General features: G+C 42.5%; 1 protein-coding gene and 1 pseudogene across 1 annotated transcript in view; one reads left to right on the top strand and one right to left on the bottom strand.

Annotated features, from left to right (window-relative positions):
* Positions 1-23340, bottom strand: part of ZMAT4 (zinc finger matrin-type 4) — a 371285-nt gene that overhangs the window by 159368 nt on the left and 188577 nt on the right. Inside the window, exon 4 of the mRNA XM_055416278.2 lies at positions 6431-6587. Within this exon, the coding sequence (XP_055272253.1) occupies positions 6431-6587 (157 nt within the window). The remainder of the gene's footprint in view (positions 1-6430; positions 6588-23340) is intronic.
* On the top strand, positions 7828-9712 carry LOC148773736 (ubiquitin carboxyl-terminal hydrolase 45 pseudogene; annotated as a pseudogene).

The raw sequence follows: 23340 nt of genomic DNA, 5'->3' as shown, positions 1-23340 counted from the left end.
AAAGTAAGACTGGGAGCTGACTGTGGCTCAGATCATGAACTCCTTATTGCCAAATTCAGACTTCAATTGAAGAAAGTAGGGAAAACCACTAGACCATTCAGGTATGACCTAAATCAAATCCCTTACGATTATACACTGGAAATGAGAAATAGATTCAAGGGATTAGATTTGATAGACAGAGTGCCTGAAGAACAATGGATGGAGGTTCCTGACACTGCAGAGGAGGCTGGGATCTAGACCATCCCCAAGAAAAAGAAATTCAAAAAGGCAAAATGGTTGTCTGAAGAGGCCTTACAAATAGCTGTGAAAAGAAGAGAAGAGAAAGGCAAGGGAGAAAAGGAAAGACACATCCATTTGAATGCAGGGTTCCAAAGAATAGCAAGGAGAGATAAGAAAGGCTTCTTCAGTGATCAATGCAAAGAAATAGAGGAAAACAATAGAATGGGAAAGACTAGAGATCTCTTCAGGAAAACTGGAAATACGAAGGGAACATTTCATGCAAAGATGGGCTCAATAAAGGACAGAAATGGTATGGACCTAACAGAAGCAGAAGATATTAAGAGGTGCTAAGAATTCACAGAAGAACTACACAAAAAAGATCTTCATGACCCAGATAATCATGATGGTTATCACTTAGAGTCAGACATCCTGGAATGCAAAGTCAAGTAGGCCTTAGGAAATATCACTACAATCAAAGCAAGGGGAGGTGATGGAATACCAGTTGAGCTATTTCAAATCCTAAAAGATGATGCTGTCAAAGAGCTGCACTCAAGATGCCAGCAAATTTGAAAAACTCAGCAGTGGCCACAGGACCAGAAAAGGTCAGTTTTCATTCCAACCTCAAAGAAAGGCAATGCCAAAGAATGCTCAAAATACCACACAATTGCACTCATCTCACACGCTAGCAAAGTAATGCTCAAAATTCTCCAAGCCAGGTTTCAACAGTACATGAACTGTGAACTTCCAAATGTTCAAGTTGGATTTAGAAAAGGCAGAGAAAGTGAAGTGAAGTGAAGCTGCTCAGTCGTGTCCAACTCTTTGCAACCCCGTGGACTGTAGCCCACCAGACTCCTCCATCCATGGGATTCTCCAGGCAAGAATACTGGAGTGGGTTGCCATTTCCTTCTCCAGGGAAACTTCCCAACCCAGGGATCGAACCCAGGTCTCCCGCATTGCAGGCAGATGCTTTAACCAGAGGAACCAGAGATCAACTTGCCAACATCCGCTGGATCATCAAAAAAGCAAGAGAGTTCCAGAAAAACATCTATTTCTGCTTTATTGACTATGCCAAAGCCTTTGACTGTGTGGATCAAAACAAACTGTGGAAAATTCTGAAAGAGATGTGAACACCAGACCATCCGATCTGCCTCCTGAGAAATCTGTATCCAGATTAAGAAGCAACAGTTAGAACTGGACATAGAACAACAGACTGGTTCCAAATTGGGAAAGGAGTACAACAACGCTGTATATTGTCACCCTGCTTATTTAACTTCTATGCAGAGTACATCATGAGAAACGCTGGACTGAATGAAGCACACGGTGGAATCAAGATTGCGAGAAATATCAATAAGCTCAGATACGCAGATGACACCACGCTTACGGAAGAAAGTGAAGAGGAACTCAAAAGCCTCTTGAGGAAAGTGAAAGAGGAGAGGGGAAAAGTTGGCTTAAAACTCAACATTCAAAAAACTGAGATCATGGCATCTGGTCCCATCACTTCATGGCAAACAGATGGGGAAACAGTGGAAACTGACAGATTTTATTTTGGGAGGCTCCAAAATCACTTCAGATGGTGACTGCAGCCATGAAATTAAAAGATGCTTGCTCTTTGAAAGAAAAGCTATGGCCAACCTAGACAGCTTATTAAAAAGCAGAGACATTACTTTGCCAACAAAGGTCCGTCTAGTCAAAGCTATGGTTTTTCCAGTAGTCATATATGGATGCGACGGTTGGACCCTAGAAAAAGCTGAGCACCAAAGAACTGATGCTTTTGAACTGTGGTGTTGGAGAAGACTCTTGAGAGTCCCTTGGACTGCAAGGAGATCCAAGCAGTCCTTTCTGACTGGAAGGAAATTAGGAATCAGGAAATTTGAATTTCCTAAAGGAAATCAGGCCTGATTATTCATTGGAAGGACTGATGCTGAAGCTGAAGTTCCAATACTTTGGCCACGTGATAAGAAGAACTGACTCATTTGGAAAAGACCCTGATGCTGGGAAAGATTGAAGGTGGGAGAAGAAGGGGCAACAGAGGATGAGATGGCTGGATGGCATCACCGACTCAGTGGACACGAGTCTGAGTAAACTCCGGGAGTTGGTGCTGGACAGGGAGGCCTGGCGTGCTGCCGTCCATGGGGTCGCAAAGAGTCGGACACGACTGAGTGCCTGAAGTGATACTAATAGAGTGTGGGTGATCTCACATCTCACTTTGATTAATGGCAGACAGTGGGAAATACCTGGAGTTGAAAGCTTTGTTTTATGCCTCAAGGGGACACGGTTTGGGTCTCCTTGGAGATGGACCTTTCTGGGGTGAGTTCTTTGAACAGAGGCGGGGACTGGCCCAAGAGAGCGGAGGAATGCAGGAGCTGGGGGACCTGGGGAGCACTGAAAATGCCGTCTAGGCTGACCATGTAAACTAGCAACTTAAAACATCCTCTGGGCTAATGTTATGAGGGTAGAACCCCCCTCAAGAAATGCCCTGCCAAGTGGTCCAGCCTCTGCTTCAACAGCCCCTCATCCCTGGACACACAGTCTACCTTTAAGTGTCTCTGAGTACTGAGACTTCCTGGTGTCCAGGGGTTAAGACTGTGCATGCCCAACGCAAAGATCCCAGGTTCGATCCCTGGTCAGGAAACTAGGACCCCACAAGGTGCATGTCATGGCTACAAAATAAAAACAAATGTCTCTGAATATGAGATACTTATTCAGAGCTCAGATCTAGGCCCCTAATTTCTACCTACTCATTGGTTATATCTTTTGAATCCAAGCACACACATTCACGATGCAGATTCACAGGCGCACACACAGCAGGATTCTCTCTTTCCCATGACAGCCTTCCCAGTAATCTCTCTTCCATGCTCAACAGCATCACTTCCTTTCTGCCCCCTCCAGTGAGAGTATCCCCGTGCTCTTCACTGTTCTGGCCTCTATTCTCTGGGTCATCTCCAGAAGCTTCCCACAGTGTGGGAGTGACATGACCAGGACAGCCTCTACCTGGCCTCCGATCTGGGCAAGACCTCTACACCAAGGTCTGCCAACCCTTGGAGAACATGGTGAGTTTGTAGTCTCCTCTTGCTCTCATCTTACAGAAAGAAAAGCATGAACTAGAGCAGAGATTCCAAAATATACTGGGTTTTGTCCTTAGTGGCACCTCCAAGCATTTCAGACAGCCTAGTAAACACACACCCATTTGAAAAAAGCAACTCAAACACCAACTAATTCTGCAGGATCCGCAGCTGATGTCTGATCAAAGTGCATCCTGAGTAGTAGGAAAGGTGATGGTTCCCAGACACCAACTGCTCACCTTCATCACATAGAATAGCTCTGAGAAGCAATGAGTTATGCTTCATTCAATTATTTGCACTCAGAAGTCACCACCATTCAAGAGCCTGTTACTTAAGGAGGGGAATCTCCAGGAACCCGCCTGAGGAGGGAGACTGTTTCTGAATTCAGTTGGCTGGGTTTTCAATGTTCTGTGTTTCCCTTCTGTTTTCATTGTAGAAGTGATGTCCAGCCACCCTGGTGTATTAGACAGAGCAGTTCCTAGACGGGCAGAGGGCAGTCTCAGACAATGCTTCAGGCAGTAAAGATGGATGGTAGGCTGTCCTGGTGCCATTCAAGGATCTGAAGGAGCTTCACTCAGGGGCTCAGGAAGTCCGTGTCCTGAGTGTTCTTTTCTGCTGCCTCTTGGTCCTTATCCTCTATTTGTTGTAACTGAATTTGTGCTAGAGACCAAGCCTCCACCTCTAACCTAGATCTGGGAGCCAGGTTCTTGCTATGTTCCTGTATGGTTTCCAGGCCAGTGCTCTGGTCGAAAATGATGGTGCCTTGCCACGCTCTTGGACTTCCCTGGTGGCTCAGATGGTAAAGAATCTGCCTGTAATGTGGGAGACTCGGGTTCAATCCCTGGGTCAGAAAGATCCCCTGGAGGAGGAAATGGCAACCCACTCCAGTATTCTTGCCTGGAGAAGCCCATGGATACAGGAGCCTGGAGGGCTACAGCCCATGGAGAGGCAAAGAGCTGGACATGCTCTTAACAGTCTTTCCTTTCCCCAGAACCTCAGGACTGCAGCCAGGGCTCTGCTACCACTTGCCAGACTCTCCTGATGCTGGTACCCTGCTTAGTCTCAGGATGATCTCAGTACCCCGAATCCCCATCACTGGAGTCCACCCTCCACCCAGGCCCTCCATCCTTGTCCTGTGCCCCGGGACACAATGCCTGCCCTCTGCTTACATGTGTACCTAATGACTCACCTCCCTCTAGGAGGATGCCTTGTTTCGTTTGCTCCCTGGTGGCAGTTGGGTCGACATCAGTGTCAGCCCAGGGAACCAATGTAGCTTCCCAGGCTCTTCAATTCTGTCTGGAGTTAACACATTCCAAGATCCTGTCTGCTCAAAGCAGCTTTGGAGGAGAATGGATGAGAGGGGAAGCCGCAGAAAGGGGATGTGCAGCTTCAGGACCCTAAGCTAAATGAGAAATGGAGATGCTGGGAAAAGAAAACGGCATCTCTTTCCCCAGCCCGAACCAAGTGTTGTGAGTGCTCCCTATCCCCCAGCCCACCCCTATTCCCTCCTCACCCACCCAGCAGCTCGATGTCTGTCACAGTGAGGACTGGGATAGCTCTGTGAACCCCAGAACTAAGTCATTAAGTAAACACTGCAGTTTCCGTATTTTAGATTGTTTTCCCTTGGAATATATAGAAGGGAATATATATACCCTCAAGTTATATTTACCAGCTTTGAGGGTAACTCAGAGAATCAAAATGGTGCCTGGTTATCTTAAGGATGTGTTGAAATTCACAAAGAACTATTTTTTGCCAGGTGGTGATTCTTCTTTACAGAAATAATAACTCCCACTTGCTAATTGATGTGATAAACGAAGACAGAGCCTCTTCTCTTCCATCACTACCTCCAAAATTAAATTTAACAGCAATACTCTGCTTAGACAGGGAGAACAAATGGGCTAGTTACTCATTCATGGAGAACAGGTAAAAATTTTCCAGTGGTTGTTTCTCTGAAGTGTCTATTTTAAGAGATTTGAGGGGGAGTAGGTTACAAGGTGAGTATCCAACCTTTTAGAGAGCCAAAATCAGGAGTTTCAACCAAGTGCCTGCTTATCAAATGTCAGTACAGACAGTGTACCTCAATCAAGCTGAGCTTTCTTCCAATTCCATGTGCTTTGCAGCCATCCTATATCTAAATGTCACAGGTACCTTTACCAAAACAATATTCTTCAGTTCAAGTAAGTAGAAAAACACAGTGAAAAGATTCCCTACTAGTCTTTAGGTAAAAGCAGATATTTTTCTTAAGAAAAACACCAATGAGAATAAAAGCCAAATATTGTTTTAGATTCTCTTCAATTTCCAAAATACCATTTAAAAAATAATTACACCCACGATTTATGCATGATTCATTAGGCAGGCAGCTCCAATGCAAAGCTCCATTGTAATCACACTGAAAACGTCGACATCATGAAATATACCCTCAACTTCTTGAGATTATCACCTATTCTAGTAACATCTTTGCTACCATGTAAATCTTGTCCTAATAGTCTGTCTTCATTAAACGATAGTGGTAGTATTTCAGTTCTATGACGGGATAGCCTTCTGAAGAAATTTTTTGTTACTTCTGAATAATTAGAAGGTCAAACACTCTGTTACTGATATTTAAACCTTTAATCATGAAAGTTAATATGCCTGAATGGCAGAATCCCCCAAGAAGATGACTGGAGTGTTACCTGGGGTGGGGTGGGTGGGGTGGGTGGGGAGAAGGCACACCATGGTTGTCAGCAAACAAAAGTGTTTCTAAAGACAAAAAAATGGTACAGATGAACCAGTCTGCAGTAGGGAATCAATAACATACAGTACACTATCCATCACCTCTGCTGATTACAGACCAAAGTCAGAAAAGACAGCATTCCTTACATAATAGAAAACCTTACATAACATATAATAAATATGACAGGCAACATCTTGCAGGATAGAAACAAAAGATGCAGACTGCTGAATCACGTATCTGAAGGGGCCAGGCTGAGAGGACCGGCACCTGGATTTAATGACCTTACGACTGCGAGCTCCACTGGGTGACCTGCCCATCCCTTTAGGTTTGAAGGGCATCCACTCTGATCTGGCAGCCACCCCTGAAGAGGCAGCCTGATGCATGGGCCAGGCACTGGAGGTCAAGATCTCCCCACCACCACCATTCAGACACCTACCTGTGGTCTTCAACGGGGTTTTCTCTCCTAGCAACAGTTTTAACCTTTTGGCATGGATTTTGCCTTGATAATGTGAGTCAGCCACCACCGCAGAGGTGAAGGACATGTTACAGAGGGTGCAGCATTTGTTTTTATCCACCACATCAGCATCGTTTCCCTGAGAGAGAGAGGGAGAGCGAAAGAGTATTAGAGAGCCCCAAGGCTTCCAGTGTCACTGTTCCACTCCGTTCTGTTGCACATGAAACTCACCATTCGTCTTTTTCTTGTCTTTTTTCTTTCTTTTTTAAGCATTGCACTGAGTACTATTCCACGTGGTATTTGTAGACGAAAACTTATTTCACCTACACTATGTCATGTAACTTCATTATAAAATGAGGCTTTTACACTTAGTTAGTATTGTTGATATTAACTATCAACAAAATTAGTTAATATTCATTGGGCAAGTTAGTTCATATTGTTGAGAAGATTGAAATAGTCAATCCATATAACAGGAGTTAATCCAATGCCTGGAAATAGTAATCAACACATATTAGGTTCTACTATTATCTTTTCAATTTTGGCCTGATCATTCATGTTATTAGATTAGAACAGATTATGTGTGCGTGTGTGTGTGTGTTTTAGCTGCTTAGTTGTGTCTGACTCTTTGCAACCCCATAGACTGTAGCTCACCAGGCCCCTCCATCCATGGGACTCTCCAGGAAAGAACAATGGAGCCGGTTGCCACGTCCTTCTCCAAAAGGAGCTACAGAAAGAAAGAACATGAAGCCGCTCAGTCGTGTCCGACTCTCTGCGACGCCATGGACTGTAGTCTACTAGGCTCCTCCACCCATGGAATTTTCCAGGCAAGAGTACTGGAATGAGGTGCTATTTCTTTCTCTGAGAACCGATTATATTCTTAGTTAATTATTGGCTAGTTTTTGGTCCATTCTACACAGTGCTTATCTATACTTTCTCTGTGTTCATCAAACTGCCTCCTCATTTGACACAATTTTAGTCAATGGCTTTATGTTCTATACCACTGAAAATTTTGTGGTCATCAATCAGATGAGCTCAAGAATTTTTCCTTATAAATAGATTTCTGCACCATCACTTCACCGCTTATCATTTTTCAAAAGGCATCTTAAAGCTGATGCAATAGTTGTTCAATTAAGCAAGAGTTTACTAGTCTACTTTCTGTTTCTTGTTTCTTTTTTTTTTTTTTTTTTGGACCATAAGTAAATTCTCAGCCTTGGAAAGAAAAAAATCCTCTTTTTTTTTTTCTTGAAATGTCTATCTTGTCCTTGCTCTGCCATCTATTATTTCCTACATGATAAACATCACCAAAACTTTCTCAGTGACCAACTTCAACCTCTATTTAATAGGGATCTCTACTGCCAGGCACTAGGAACACAGCACAAATGGGTGAAAGAGCTACCTGCAGGAAAACAAGGCCCATAGCGGGTGAGAACAGATTGGATCTGGTACCAGAAGGAAAAGGTTCTCTCATTGTATCTGTATTATGCATCAAAGTAACTAAAATACCAGAGTTCACAGGGCCTGAATTATTTAGCAGAAATTATCATTTGGCATTCAGCTCTGCTTTGACACACTTTAGCCTCACCAGGATACGTGACCCCCTGTTCAAGATTTTTTAAAAAAGATTTCTTCAAGGAATCCAATATTTATCATAATGAACTTGTGTCTATCATAAAGCTATGGTGACCATGCTGGCTAAATTTTCTGGGAGAGTTTGCGTCATTTTCCTTTTCTTCAAGACAGGTGATTCATTAACTGCTGCACAAAATACTTAAATCCAGCTTGATTTTTATTCCTCTGTAAGACTTCATGAAAATGAATAATGATTTGGGAAAAAAATAAATCCTTTGTCAGACCATGTGACCTGGTGACTGTACCCACAGGTCATCAATTACCTATATTCCGCGAGGGGAAGATTAATTCATGGGCTCCCCTCCTGCCTAGTTAGAAATTGAGGGTAAAGAGGACTCTCAGATAAGGAGTTAATCTATTCCTTAATGGAATGGTAGGAGCAAAGCATCTCTTTGTTAAAAGAGCAGCCATGGGTGAGTATCTGGCTTCACAAAAGCCACTTCTATTCCTGCAGACCCCAAAGAATGCAATTTAAAATGGCATGGGGACAAGGATGAGGGTGGGGTGGGACAGTAAAAGGGAAATCTGTATTTTTCTGCACAACAATAAGATGTCCAGAGTGATGGAGAGCATTGCTTTGCATATTTTGTGGCAATTAGAAAACTAACACTTTCCTTCTTAAGGCATCTATTGGTAATAGCACTGATAATTTGCACTCAGTCTCGGGAGGAGTATGTGTGTGTGTGTGTGTGTGTGTTCCAGGAGGCTGGTGTGCAGTTCAGGAGTGGGGGAAGGGAGAGACTCCATAAAAGTCTCTGAGATTTGGAATCCCACCTACAGCCATTTTTAGTTTGACCTTGCGAGCGTGCTCAGTCACGCACAACTCTTTGCAACCCCATGGACTGTAGCCCGCCAGGCTCCTCTGTCCATGAGATTTCCCAGGTAAGAATATTGGAGTGGGTTGCCATTTCCTTCTCCAGGGGATCTTCTCAACCCAGAGCCTGAATCTGCATCTCCTGCATTGGCAGGCAGATTCTTTACCACTGAGCCACCTGGGAATGGTAGCATATATTAAATCTTAGATCTACCCAAGACCCTTACCACATTTTAAAAGTGAGATTTAAGGAAATGTACTGCTAGAGGTTGCTAATGGGGAATAACAAGCTTCTGTGTGAGAACTGTACTGAGAAGAAACGGAAGTACCAAAAGGAAACCACTTCTGCAGAAAAGAAAGCAGAAGGGGTTTATACTAATGCCAGGAAGCAATTGCTCATTTCTGCTGTTCCAGCTATCCTGATTCTCCATCTTAAAAGATTTCATCAGGCTGGTTTGAGTCTTCGCAAAGTAAACAGACATGTAGATTTTCCACTTATGCTTGACTTAGCACCATTCTGTTCTGCTACTTGTAAGAATGTAAGTGTGGGAAGCAAACTTCTCTATGGTCTCTATGGCGTAGGGGAACATAGCAGCTCAATGAGAGGAGGTCACTACACTGCTTACGTGAAAGTGAGAACACCCTCCAGGAAATTATTGGAACACATCACTGGAAAGAAAAATGTACCTGGTTTGAAAGAACCTGACAGCGAAGCAGCAAGCCAATGGGTCCATGTTAGTGACACTTACGTGCAGGTGGTTCCAGAATCAAGAGCCCTTACTGCACAAGCATACCTTCTTTTTGATGAAAGAATATTATAACTATTTGTTAATTAGCAGTGATGGTGATTATTTAGGTCACTTTTATTCAAATGCTGCAGTTTTAACCACAATATGCAATGTGCCTTTGTAGTCTTTTCTGTAGGAATAGCACGTCCCTCAAATGTTGCCTGGAAAATTCCATGGACGGAGGAGCCTGGTAGGCTGCAGTCCATGGGGTCGCAAAGAGTCGGACACGACTGAGCGACTTTACTTTCACTTTTCACTTTTATGCATCGGAGAAGGAAATGGCAACCCACTACAGCATTCTTGCCTGGAGAATCCCAGGGACAGGGGAGCCTGGTGGGCTGCTGTCTATGGGGTCGCACAGAGTCGGACACGACTGTAGCGACTTAGCAGCAGTAGCAGCAGCACTGCCAGAGGTTAGCGTGGGGAGTCCACGAAAGGAGATGGATTCAATGGAGAGAGGATGGGCCTCCCAAAAGGGGTATCTTCTAGCGAGGCACAGACCTCAGGACACCCGGTACTGAGGCTGGACCCACCAAGTGTATCCCTGCTGAGTGCTTCAAGCTGAGGTACTTTGAGTTTCCTCATCAGTAAAAATTTAAAGAGGGACTTCCCTAGAGGTCTAGCGGTTAGGACTCCACACTTCCACTGTAGGGGGCATGGGTTCAATTCCTGGTCAGGGAACTCAGATTCTGCATGTCATAAGGCGTGACCAAAATTTTTTTTTAATTTTTAAATAATTAAAAATTTTAAAAAGCTTTTAGAAACAAAAAGAAGTTATAGACACTTGAACCCCTTTGTGTGGTCTGCTGTGGAGCTGACTGAACCAGGCAAGAAATGGGAGACTTGGTTTCCTGGCATCTGTGTCTCTATCCAGGCCCGGGACATGCCCCAGAACCGTGACGGAGCAGAGCCAAGAAGACCAGGAAGCACAAATCAGGGAGTTGCTGAAGGGGTCGAGCCCAGTGAGTGAGCAGGGGACAGCTCGGGAGGACTGAGAGCCCTAACTGACACTTTCCCTCTCTGTATCAGAGAATATTGGTCCGATGTTTAAAGGGACAAAAGGGGAGGGTTCTCAAAGTGAGAGTGGTTGCTTGGATTGCCCATTTTCATCTACTTATGCATAATAGGGACTCAAGCATCTCATTTTTCTTAAAATGAAGCACAAGATCATAAGCCAAAGCTTAACTCACAATCTACACCTATTTAGAATCTATGCATCCCTTATGCCACTTCTAGCAAAATCACCAGCTGAACCTGGGCTCAGGAACTATTCCTTGTCTCCCTGGAGCTCTAAGGTGGAGACATCTCCACAGAAAGGAGCTGCCATCATGGTACGAAGTGTATTCAGAACGAGTTTCCAAGGCAAAGAACAGCCCTTAAACTGGATAATGACTGGTGGGCTTATGGTATTCATTCATTCAACACATTTTAAGGACCCCCTAAATATGTGCGACGCTGTGCTAGAAGAATGAAACTCCACTCTCTGTTATTAAAGAGGTTGAGACCAGGGGAATTGGAGAAAGCAGGCACAAAATGAAAGGAAAACATTGTAATCAAAGAAATACAGTCTCCTGTTGGAACCACGCTCTCCCAGTTGTAAGGTTAAAACACCAGTCCTGTAAATGAGCCTATTTGTGTGGATTTTCATCTTCAAGCCTTCTCTTGCCTGCTACGTCCTTCTTCATCATTGCTTATCTAATCTGATCTATCCAAAACCTCTTTCGTGACTCAGTTTAACCATCACTTTCTTGAGATGAAGCTTCTGTCTCCCATCCTGAAGAAGTTGACAGCGGCCTTGGGGTCTTCCGTGTGTCTTGTATATGCCTCTTTTATAATAGAACGCTGAATTCTGACATGTGTTTTTTTCATATTTATTCCCCTCAAGAGGAACAAGGAAATAGTTAAGGCCAAAGAAATTTTTTCTTTAATACCGGGGCCTCAGCTCCTAGCACAATGCTTGCCACACAGTAGGACCTGCAGGTGTTTATTGAATGAACACAGGAGTTGAGGGTTGGTTTGCAGGATTAGTAAATTGCACGTCATAAAAAGACAAAACAGGAAGACAGGTAACACAAGAAGAGCTATGGTCAGCCCAAACCTATTCAAACTAACAGGAAGCTGGCCAGGAAGAGAACCAGAGTTTTCAACAATTTGTAAACTAATTTGAGGGTTCAAGTAGAGGGACATTTTCCCAAAAGGTATGGTCATTTCAGCATGGTTTTAATATGCATTCTCAGATTTCTGCTCTGCTGTATCAATCTCATGAGATTCTTAGATTTCTGCTCAATCTCATTCACACCATAATAGACAAGAATCAAAGAATAAGAGAAGCAAAGAACCAACTGTTATGCAAGAAGATATCATGGAAGGCAGTTATGCCATCATTACAGAAGAGGGACCAAGAAAGTTTAGGTGTCTGACCATACAAAGGCTGTTATACCCTGAGCAGTCAGGCAGCTTTTGAGATCCATAGGACATCTTTTATGGGAAATTGTACTAAGAGGGTCAATGTAACTTATACAATGTCACCAATTCTGATTCCTCGAATGACCCCAGTGGAGACGCAACTATCCAGAGAGAAACTCAATATTAACCAAGGTCCTGGAATATGCCAGAATTTAGTTGTGTATTCCTGGCTATCTAAATCCCAGATCAAAGGCTGCTTGCAACTACAAGTCACATAATTGTTACTAGAGTCTCTCACTGTCCCAAAGCCCTGCTGTACTATAGCTCAGGGGAGAAATTCCATAAAGGTTGATGAACTGATGTCAGAGATCACATTTAAAGTTTCTGACTTAACAAATTGAGAATGGCCCTAAACTACCAAGTAAATGAAGGGGATGTCTAAGATTTTCTTTATAAAATATGGGTTTCAATCCGGAGGCAAAAATTCTGTCGGACTTTTTCAATGCAGTGTCCACATGACTGAAAGAAAAAAAAAAAAAAGCTTGTGGAACATCCTAAGACTGCTTATTTAAAGCATTTCACAAAGTTAAGACGTTTTCTGAAAAATTCCAACCACATGAAAAATCCTGACTGACTCAGCCAAAAATCTAGTTTTGAAATTCCACTTTATTTTATCATAAGCTTTTTTTTTCACTCCATTCAAATAACTGTCTTCATTCTTCTTTAGGTAAATGTAAAAAGCCTAAGAGAAAGACTTTTATTTCAGAATGACAGAGTGAAGAATCCTGCGACATTGTTCCCCAGCAAAACAGCTACAAGTGGTGCAAGTTATTTGTTTAAAAAATTATTCAAAGTCTTTGAAAATTATCCTAAAAGTAAATACCACATTAAAATATTTTTTTCAGAAAAACATACTAACTCTCAGAAAGAACAGTGAGAGTTCCATGGCACTACAGAGACAACCCTTCCTATCCTTCTGGACCCCCAGCTCAGCATGATGGCACCTCCACTCCACCATGTGTGGTCAAGAAATTAGGGCTCCCTTTCCCATCAGCTCACAGTTAGGAGATACCAGGAAGAGCAGGCCACTAACCTGAACTGTATGCCCTTCAGCTCCAAGATACAGAAACTAAATTCCCAGCAAAGCAACCCAGAGATCAGGTACTCTTTCCCTTCACTCTTATTCGTAGGACAGAAGCTCCATCCCTCGCACAGCTGGCCCAGAATATTGGAGCCGAGATTGGATGTGCCCCAGTTTGCTTGTCGGACAAAGGTTGTGTGCCTGGGAAACAAGCTAAGAAGACCAGAGGCCGCCACCTCTGCCCAGACAATGAAGCAGAGCAGTCACTCTGAGAAAAGCAGTGGCTCAGAGATTTTTCCATGAGAACAGAGGGGAAATGAGCTTCTATGAGAACAGAGAGTGGCTAAGCTCTCCCCAGAGGAACAGACCATGTTTGAAATAGAGTGTGGGAAGGTTTGAGCACAAGGATGCTCTCAAGAGCAATGGCGGTTCTGGTGGTAAGCAGTTAAGAGAAAGCCGATGGCTCCATCAGAGCAACAAGCTAGTTTATCAGAGAGAACCAGAGAAAGAGACAGCTAAGGCGAGCCTTCTCATAGTCAGAACGAACTGCAAAGACTTGCCTTAAAAGAGAATGATACAAAAGGGACTAAATTTAATCAGATCAGCATTTATATCTTAGAGTATTGGTAGAAACAACAGAGCGATCATCCAGCAACAAGCAGAGCCTAAGAGCTAGGTATGATTCCAGCAAAGGGAGACAGCTTAAGCGAGATCAGGGAAAGAGACAGGCCACCGGAGCCCCTGCAAAACCCACCATCAGCCCACAGTGACTGCACACTCTCCTAAGGATGCTCCTCTGAGGATTTTGCAACTACATATAGCTGGGGAAAGGGATATAATTAAAATAATCTAGTATGGCAACCCACTCCAGTACCCTTGCCTGGAAAATCCCATGGACGGAGGAGCCTGGTAGGCTGCAGTCCACGGGGTCACTAAGGGTCAGACACGACCGAGCAACTTCACTTTCACTTTTCACCTTCATGCATTGGAGAAGGAAATGGCAACCCACTCCAGTGTTCTTGCCTGGAGAATCCCAGGGACGGGGAAGCCTGGTGGGCTGCCGTCTCTGGGGTCTCACAGTCGGACACGACTGAAGCGACTTAGCAGCAGCAGCAGCAGTAAAGACACTGGACAAATAAATACGCAATCTACAACAAAAACACATTCAAGAGAGTGGGAGAATCCATTTCCAACATTGCTGCTGCTGCTGCTAAGTCACTTCAGTCGTGTCTGACTCTGTGTGACCCCATAGACGGAAGCCCACCAGGCTCCCACGTCCCTGGGATTCTCCAGGCAAGAGCACTGGAGTGGCTTGCCATTGCCTTCTCCATCCAACATTGCTACATTACCTAAAATATCCAGTTTTCAACAACAATAAAAATTACAAAGTAGGCAAAAAAAAAAAACACAGAAAAATGTAACACATAAAAGGGCAAAAAAGACAACAAAAAGACGGTCCAGATATTAAGTTTATCTGACAAAGACTTCAAAGCAACACCAAAGATTTCAATTACTGATGTGTTCAGAGAATTAAAGGGAATCATGTTTAAATAATGGAATGTATGATGCCAATATCCTGTAAAATAGAGAATATCACTAAAGAAATAGAAATAATGAAAAAGAAAATGGATATTCTGGAGTTAAAAAGTACAGTGACTGAAATTAAAACTTCATTAGAGAGACTCATTAGTAGTTTTGAGCTTGCAGAAGAAAGAATCACTGTTCTTGAAGACAGAAAAAAAAAATAGAGATTATGCAATTCAGAAAAGAAAAGAAAACAAGAATGAAAAAAATAAATTGAAGACTGTCTCAGAGAAGTGTAAGAATGCCATTAATCACACCAACATATGCATTAAATTATAATACCAGCAGGAGAATAGAAAGAGAATGGAGCAGAAAAACATATCAAAAAATATCGACTGAAAGCTTCCCAAATTTGAAGGAAAATATTCACATACACTTCCAAGAAGTTTAACAAAACTCAAGTAGGATAAGCAGAAAATAATCTTCATCACAACACATCATAGGATAAAAACACTGAAAGCCAAAAACAGAAATTTTTGAAAGAAATTCTTGAAAAAATTTTTGAAATTGTTTGAAAGAAACGCAGCTCACCACAAACAACACAACCACAATAAGATAAACAGTTGATTTCTCATCAGAAACAATGAAGGTCAGAAGACAGTGTGATGACATACTCAGAGGCTGAAAGAAAAAAATATTATATATATTGATCAAGAATCTTATGTCCAGCAAAACATCCTTTCAAAATTTAAGGTGAAACAAAGGCATCCAGAGATTTTTTTAAACCTGAATGTGTTACTAGCAGATTCACACTACAGGGAATACTAAAGAAAGTTCTACCTGAAAGCAAAAGACATGAGACAATAATTTGAATTTCACAAAAAGAAACAAAGAGCACCAGTGAAGGTAATTATATAATTATAAAAGACAACATAAATGCATGTGTATCCTTTTTTCTTTTAGCAAATTTAAAAAATATATAGTCACATGTATATATTTGTATAGTCTGGTCAATAATACATAGAATTATAATGTAGAGGATAATAATAGCACAAAGGAGGTAGGTGGGACCAAATCTATATCATAACGTTGCAACTCAAAGCCATAGGAGTTAATGTTAAGAACCACGGAGGATAAATAAGAAGCTTATTACAGCAAACACTAAAATACACAGTCTTCCTTTCATTTCTAGCTTCCTTACAAAATTACATAAAACAGCCATTATAACAGTGTATCACTGGATTTATGGCATGCCTCGGTAGAATACATATAATAATAGTAGAACGAAAAATAGGGAGAAGACAGCTACACAGGAGTAATATTTCTATATCTGGTTAAAATTAAGTCAGTATAAATCAAGCAAATTCTGATAAGTTAGGATGTATATGTAAACCCTAGAACAATCACTAAATAAATAATTCAAAATAATACGGTGAAAAACCACGTAAGGAATCAGAGTGGTGTAATGCAAAATGCTCTCTTAATGCAAAGGGCCTCCTGTACAGCAGGCAGATTCTTTACTATCTGAGCCACCAGGGCAGCCCAGTACAAAATATTCTGCTAATGCAAAAGAAGGTGATATAAGAGAAACACGAGAAGAAAAGGACATAATTCACACATAAAATGAAAACTAAAATAGTAGACATAAACCCAACTATTTAGCAACAATGTGAAAGCACGGCTGCCACCCAGGCATTCAGTCACGTCTGACTCTTCGTGACCCAATGGACTGTAGCCCGCCAAGCTCCTCTGTCCATGGAATTTTCCAGGCAAGAACACTAGAGAGGGGTATCTTCCTGACCCAGAGATCAAACCCACGTCTCCTGCATTGGCAAGAGGATTCTTTACCACTGTGCCACGTGGGGAGCAGCATGAAAGTTTTGTCTAATCAAAATAGAGAGGATAAGGCTGGATAAAGAGAAACTTTGACAGATCAATCTGTTGTCTGGAGGACACACATTTCGGATTCAACGATACATATGAATGAAACTGAAAGGATGAAAAGATATATCCGGCAAACAGCATCCTTAAGGAAGCTGCAGTGACTCTTAGAAAACGACATGGGCAGAACACGCGTTGACATCAGTCTGAGAAATATCTTTTTAGCTATGTATTCCCAGGCAAGGAAAACAAACACACACACATGCGGTTATATCACACAAAATACTTCTGCATAGAAAAGGAAACCATCAACAAAACAAAAAGACAGCCTACCAAACAGGAGAAGATATTTGCAAATCAAAGAGGTTAATATCCAAAATATATAAAGAACTCATACAACTCACAATAAAAATTTGATTCAATAATGAGCACAGGAGTTGAAGAGACATTTTTTTCCTCAAAGAAGACAAACAGATGGACAACAAACATGTGAAAAGTTGCTGAACATCTCTAGTCATCAGGGAAGTACAAATCAAAACCACAAGGAGCTAAAACCTCACACCTGTCGGAATGGCAACTTTCAAAAAGACAATAAATAACAAGTGCCAGCTAGACCGTAGAGAAAAGGGGGTCTTGTACACCACTGTTGGGAGTGTAAAGCAGTGGAGTGGGGTATAAAGCCTGTGAAAAAGTGTACCGAGGCTCCTCAAAGATTAAAAACAAACCTACTCTATGATCCAGCAATTCCATTTCTGGGCTTCCAAAGAAAACAAAAACAGTAATTTTAAATGATATTTGCAGCCCTATGTTCAAGGCAGGATTCTTCACAATAGCCAAGGTATGGAAGCAACCAAAGTGCACATTAACAAACGAATGGACGTTAGTCACAAAAAGGAATGAAATGTTGCCATCTGTGACAGCATGGAGAGCCCTAGAAGGTACGCTATGAACTTAGTCAGACAGGGAAAAACCAATACTGTATTATTTCACTTGCAGGTGGAATCTAAAAAACAAGACAAATGAACAAACCTAACAATAGAGAAGCAAAGTCAAAGAACAAACAGGTGGTTGCCAGAGAGAAGGCAGGTTGGGGGGTGGGTGAATTAGGTGAAGGAAATTAAGAGGTACACATTTCCAGTTACAAAATACATGGATCATGGGATGAAATGTATGGTGAGGAAACTTAACAACAATGTGATATTGCATGGTGACAAAGGAGATCAAAAGGTACAAACTTCCAGTGATAAGATTCATAAGTTCTACGGATATAACGTATCATAACAAGAAAATCACTGTAGATGCTGATTGCAGCCAGGAAATTAAAAGGTGCTTACTTCTTGGAAGGAAAGTTATGACCAAACTAGATAGCATATTAAAAAGCAGAGACATTACTTTTCCAACAAAGGTCCGTCTAGTCAAGGCAATGGTTTTTCCCGTGGTCATGTATGGATGTGAGAGTTGGACTCTGAAGAAAGCTGAGCACCGAAGAATTGATGCTTTTGAACTGTGGTGTTGGAGAAGACTCTTGAGAGTCCCTTGTACTGCAAGGAGATCCAACCAGTCCATTCTAAAGGAGATCAGTCCTGGGTGTTCATTGGAAGGACTGATGCTAAAGCTGAAACTCCAATACTTTGGCCACCTCATGTGACGAGTTCATTCACTGGAAAAGACTCTGATGCTGGGAAAGGTTGTGGGTGGGAGGAGAAGGGGACGACAGAGAATGAGATGGCTGGATGGCATCACCGACTCTGTAGACATGAGTTTGAGTGAACTCCGGGAGTTGGTGATGGACAGGGAGGCCTGGCGTGCTGTGATTCATGGGGTCGCAAAGAGTTGGACACGACTAAGCAACTGAACTGAACTGAACTGAACAAGATTTATTAGCACTGGTATATGATATTTATGAAAGCTCTTACAAAAGAAAATCCTAAGAGTTTTATCATAGCAAAAGTATTTTTTATATTTTAATTTTGTATCTGTATAAGACGATGGATGTACACCTAAATTATTGTGGTAATTCAGGATGTATGTAAGTATGTAACTTAAATCATTATGCCATTTACCTTAAACTCAATGCTGTATGTCAGTTCAGTTCAGTTCAGTTCAGTCGCTCAGTCGTGTCCGACTCTCCACGACCCCATGAACCACAGCACGCCAGGCCTCCCTGTCCATCACCAACTCCCAGAGTTCACTCAAACTCATGTCCACAGAGTTGGTGATGCCATCCAGCCATCTCATTCTCTGTCGTCCCCTTCTCCTACAGCCCCCAACCTTTCCCAGCATAAGAGTCTTTTCCAGTGAGTCAACTCGTCGCATGAGGTGGCCAAAGTATTGCAGTTTCAGCTTTAGCATCAGTCCTTCCAATGAACACCCAGGACTGATCTCCTTTAGAATGGACTGGTTGGATCTCCTTGCAGTACAAGGGACTCTCAAGAGTCTTCTCCAACACCACAGTTCAAAAGCATCAATTCTTCGGTGATCAGCTTTCTTCACAGTCCAACTCTCACATCCATACATGACCACGGGAAAAACCATTGCCTTGACTAGACGGACCTTTGTTGGAAAAGTAATGTCTCTGCTTTTTAATATACTATCTAGGTTGGTCATAACTTTCCTTTCAAGGAGTAAGTGTCTTAATTTCATGGTTCCAGTCAGCATCCGCAGTGATTTTGGAGCCCCAAAAAATAAAGTCTGACACTGTTTCCACTGTTTTTCCATCTATTTCCCATGAAGTGATGGGACCAGATGCCATGATCTTTGTTTTCTGAATGTTGAGCTTCAAGCCAACCTTTTCACTCTCCTCTTTCACTTTCATCAAGAGGCTTTTTAGTTCCTCTTCACTTTCTGCCATAAGGGTAGTGTCATCTGCATATCTGAGGTTATACATCATATTAAATAAGTAGAGCTAAAGTAAAGCGTCTGAATAGACATGTGTATGAAGAAATGACAAATAAAAACATCAAAAAGTGCTTGACATTGCTATCAGGAAAATGCAAATAAACCACAATGAGATACCACTTCATAACCACTAGAATCAGTTCAGTTCAGTCACTCAGTTGTGTCCGACTCTGCGACCCCTTGGACTGCAGAATAGTTAGTGTAAAAAAGATGGGTGATAAAAGGCATTAGCAACGATGTGGAGAACTAGGAACCCCCGTGCACTTCTGGTGAGAATGTAAAACGGCAGCAGCAACAGTGGAAAGCCCCTTACAAGGTAAAACATGGAGTTAGCAAAAGATCCAGCGATCCCAGCGCTAAACGCAATCTTCCTTGTTCACAGGTGTGTACCGGCATCCCCCGCGTTTTGGAAGTTTGCTTTTAGGCAAGACCTCCCTCAGCACCTGCTTCACTAACTGAAAGAAATCCCAAGGGGATTTTGACTTTTAAGGGGAAAATCTGAAAAATGAAAATCGCATTCGGCTTTCGTTTTGCATTGGCCTGTTATAAAGCCAGCGTGCACCCCGCAGCAGCCCCTTCGCCAGGAATTGCACAGCATCTCGGCATCAAGCCGCCATAGCTCGGAACTGCCTCTGAGCTTCTGTGCTTTAACTTAATCTATTTTGTGCCTCTAACAGCAAGATGTGTCCTAAGGTAATCGTTTCTTTGCTTTATGCCATTCCAGCATATGAAAGGTTTCATAGGAACAGTCTACTTTGAGGCAGTCAGGAGAACCTGCATTTGCAAACTTACCTACTTGCAAATATTTATTTGTAAGCCCCAAATTCAAACTTGTGGTGCTTTGTTGGTAGTTCATGGGCACGTACAGAGTGTCAAAAATTTGTCACCCACCACACATGTTCTCAGCTGAGATTTAACGAGGCAACACTGCCTTCTTGCTGCTAACGCTGTAAACAAGTGTTCTTTTCATGGCCCATTCAGTTTCACATTCTTCTTCTGTGTGTGTGTGTGCTTTTTCTTGGTGATTTCATTGCTTCAAATGACCCCCAAGGGTAATGTTGAAGGGCTGGATAGTGTTCTCAAGCACAGCAAGGCTGGGAGCGCCTTACGGAGAAAATACATGTGTTAGACCAGCTTCATTCACGCATGCGTCATAGTGATGCTCGCTGTAGGAGTTTGGTGTTAATCCATCAACAATATTGTACATCCAGAATAAGGAAGAAAAAAATTCACTGATCCATATGTGAGATCACTCCAGAAAGTGGTGAATTAATATCTGTAGTGCATGATGAAGCTGTGGAAAGGCTGGAAAAATGACTAAATGTGTGGATTCATAAGAAAACAACCAATGGGAAAAATACAGTGGACTGCATTATTGTAAGGCTAAAAGCAGTGGCCACAGGACTGGAAGAGGTAAGTCTTCATTCCAATCCCAAAGAATGGCAATGCCAAAGAATGCTCAAACTACCGCACAATTGCACTCATCTCACATGCTAGTAAAGTCATGCTCAAAATTCTTCAAGCCAGGCTTCAGCAGTATGTAAATCGTTAACTCCCAGATGTTCAAGTAGGTTTTAGAAAAGGCAGAGGCACCAGAGATCAAATTGCCAACATCCGCTGGATCATGGAGAAAGCAAGAGAGTTCCAGAAAAACATCTATTTCTGCTTCATTGACTATGCCAAAGCCTTTGACTGTGTGGATCACAATAAACTGTGGGACATTCTGAAAGAGATGGGAATCCCAGACCACCTGACCTGCCTCTTGAGAAACCTGTATGCAGGTCAGGAAGCAACAGTTAGAACCGGTCATGGAACAACAGACTGGTTCCAAATAGGAAAAGGTGTACGTCAAGGTTGTATATTGTCACCTTGCTTATTTAACTTATATGCAGAGTACATCATGAGGAACGCTGGGCTGGAAGAAGCACAAGCTGGAATCAAGACTGCTGGAGAAATATCAATAACCTCAGATATGGAGATGACACCACCCTTATGGCAGAAAGTGAAGAGGAACTCAAAAGCCTCTTGATGAAAGTGAAAGAGGAGAGTGAAAAGGCTGGCTTGAAGCTCAACATTCAGAAAACAAAGATCATGGCATCTGGTCCCATCACTTCATGGGAAATAGATGGAAAAACAGTGGAAACAGTGTCAGACTTTATTTTTTTGGGCTCCAAAATCACTGCGGATGCTGACTGCAGCCATGAAATTAAAAGACGCTTGCTCCTTGGAAGGAAAGTTATAACCAACCTAGATAGTATATTAAAAAGCAGAGACATTACTTTGCCAACAAAGGTCCGTCTGAGAGTTGGACTGTGAAGAAGGCTGATCGCCGAAGAATTGATGCTTTTGAACTGTGGTGTTGGAGAAGACTCTTGAGAGTCCCTTGGACTGCAAGGAGATCCAACCAGTCCATTCTAAAGGAGATCAATCCTGGATGTTCATTGGAGGGACTGATGCTAAAGCTGAAACTGCAATACTTTGGCCACCTCATGCGACGAGTTGACTCACTGGAAAAGACTCTGATGCTGGGAAAGGTTGGGGGCGGGAGGAGCAGAGGACGACGGAGAATGAGATGGCTGGATGGCATCACCGATTCTGTGGACATGAGTTTGAGTGAACTCCAGGAGTCGGTGATGGACAGGGAGGCCTGGCGTGCTGTGATTCATGGGGTCGTGGAGAGTCAGACACGACCGAGCGACTGATCTGATCTGATCTGAAAAGTCAGTGAAATGTACTGTCTTATCTAGAGTCAGGGAGATATTTGAACGTTTCTCAGCTTATTTTATTATAAAAAGAATTACATATAATCAATTATTTGTAAGAAATGTATATTAAACAAGGCACATTTAAAGAGAAATGCATAAAATGAGGTTACCTATTGATGGATGATTGATCAAAGTCTTGGGACCAGTGGCTTGCAGGAACTTAATCCTGTACTTCCCCTAGAAGCTACAGCCCAGTGTTTGCTAACTCAGAGCTGGTGACTTTACAGAAAGTAACTATCAACCCATGAAAAGTGGGAATGGAATGTATATTTTGTTCAAGAGAAAAACATATGTCCACATGAAAATTTTATGAAAATACATAAAAATTCATAACAGCATACTTCGTAACAGCCCAGATGTGGAAATAACCCACAGGCCTATCACCTGAAGAACAGGTAAATATCACCTGAAGAACAGGTAAATAAAATGTGCCATAATGGCCCATTATCAGCAAGAAAAAGAATAAGGTACTGATAGGTGCTGTAACCCAGGTGAACCTCAAAAACATTGTGCTAAGTGAAAAAAGCCAGCTACAAAAGACTGTATACTGTATGATTCCATTTATATGAAGTTTTCAGAGTAGGAGAATCTACAAAATCAGGAAAGAAGCACAGTGACTGCTGAAAAGTAGGAAAAGAGGGGACAGAGAGAGGGAAACAGACGCACCTCAACAGGTCCAGGGTCTCTTTTTGGTGAGGATGATATTCTACAGTTCATTGTGGTAACAGTTTTACAACTCTGTGACTGCACCAGTGCACCAAAGACCAGTGCATTGTACATTTTGTATTTCTAATTGGTGTATTCCCAGGTGGTGCTAGCGGTAAAGAACCTTCTATCCAACGTGGGAGATTCAAGAGACGCAGCATGGATCCCTGGGTCAGGAAGATCCCCTGGAGAAGAAGGAAATGGCGGCCCATTCCAATTTTCTTGCCTGGGAAATCCCATGGACAGAGGAGCCTGGTAGGCTATAGTCCATGGGGTCACAAAGAGTTGGACACGACTGAAGCGACTTTGCTCGCTCACGTGCATAGTTGCCTTACAATGTGGTGTTAGTCTCTGCAGTATGCAAAGTGAATCAGAAGTTCGCATACACCCTTCTCTCTTGA

Source organism: Moschus berezovskii, chromosome 26 (assembly GCF_049115385.1).
Source record: "Moschus berezovskii isolate FMDL1 chromosome 26, NW_MosBer_1.0, whole genome shotgun sequence".
NCBI lineage: Eukaryota > Metazoa > Chordata > Mammalia > Artiodactyla > Moschidae > Moschus > Moschus berezovskii.
The sequence above is the reverse complement of the archived record's forward strand: the minus strand, read 5'-3'. Positions and strand labels throughout refer to the sequence as shown.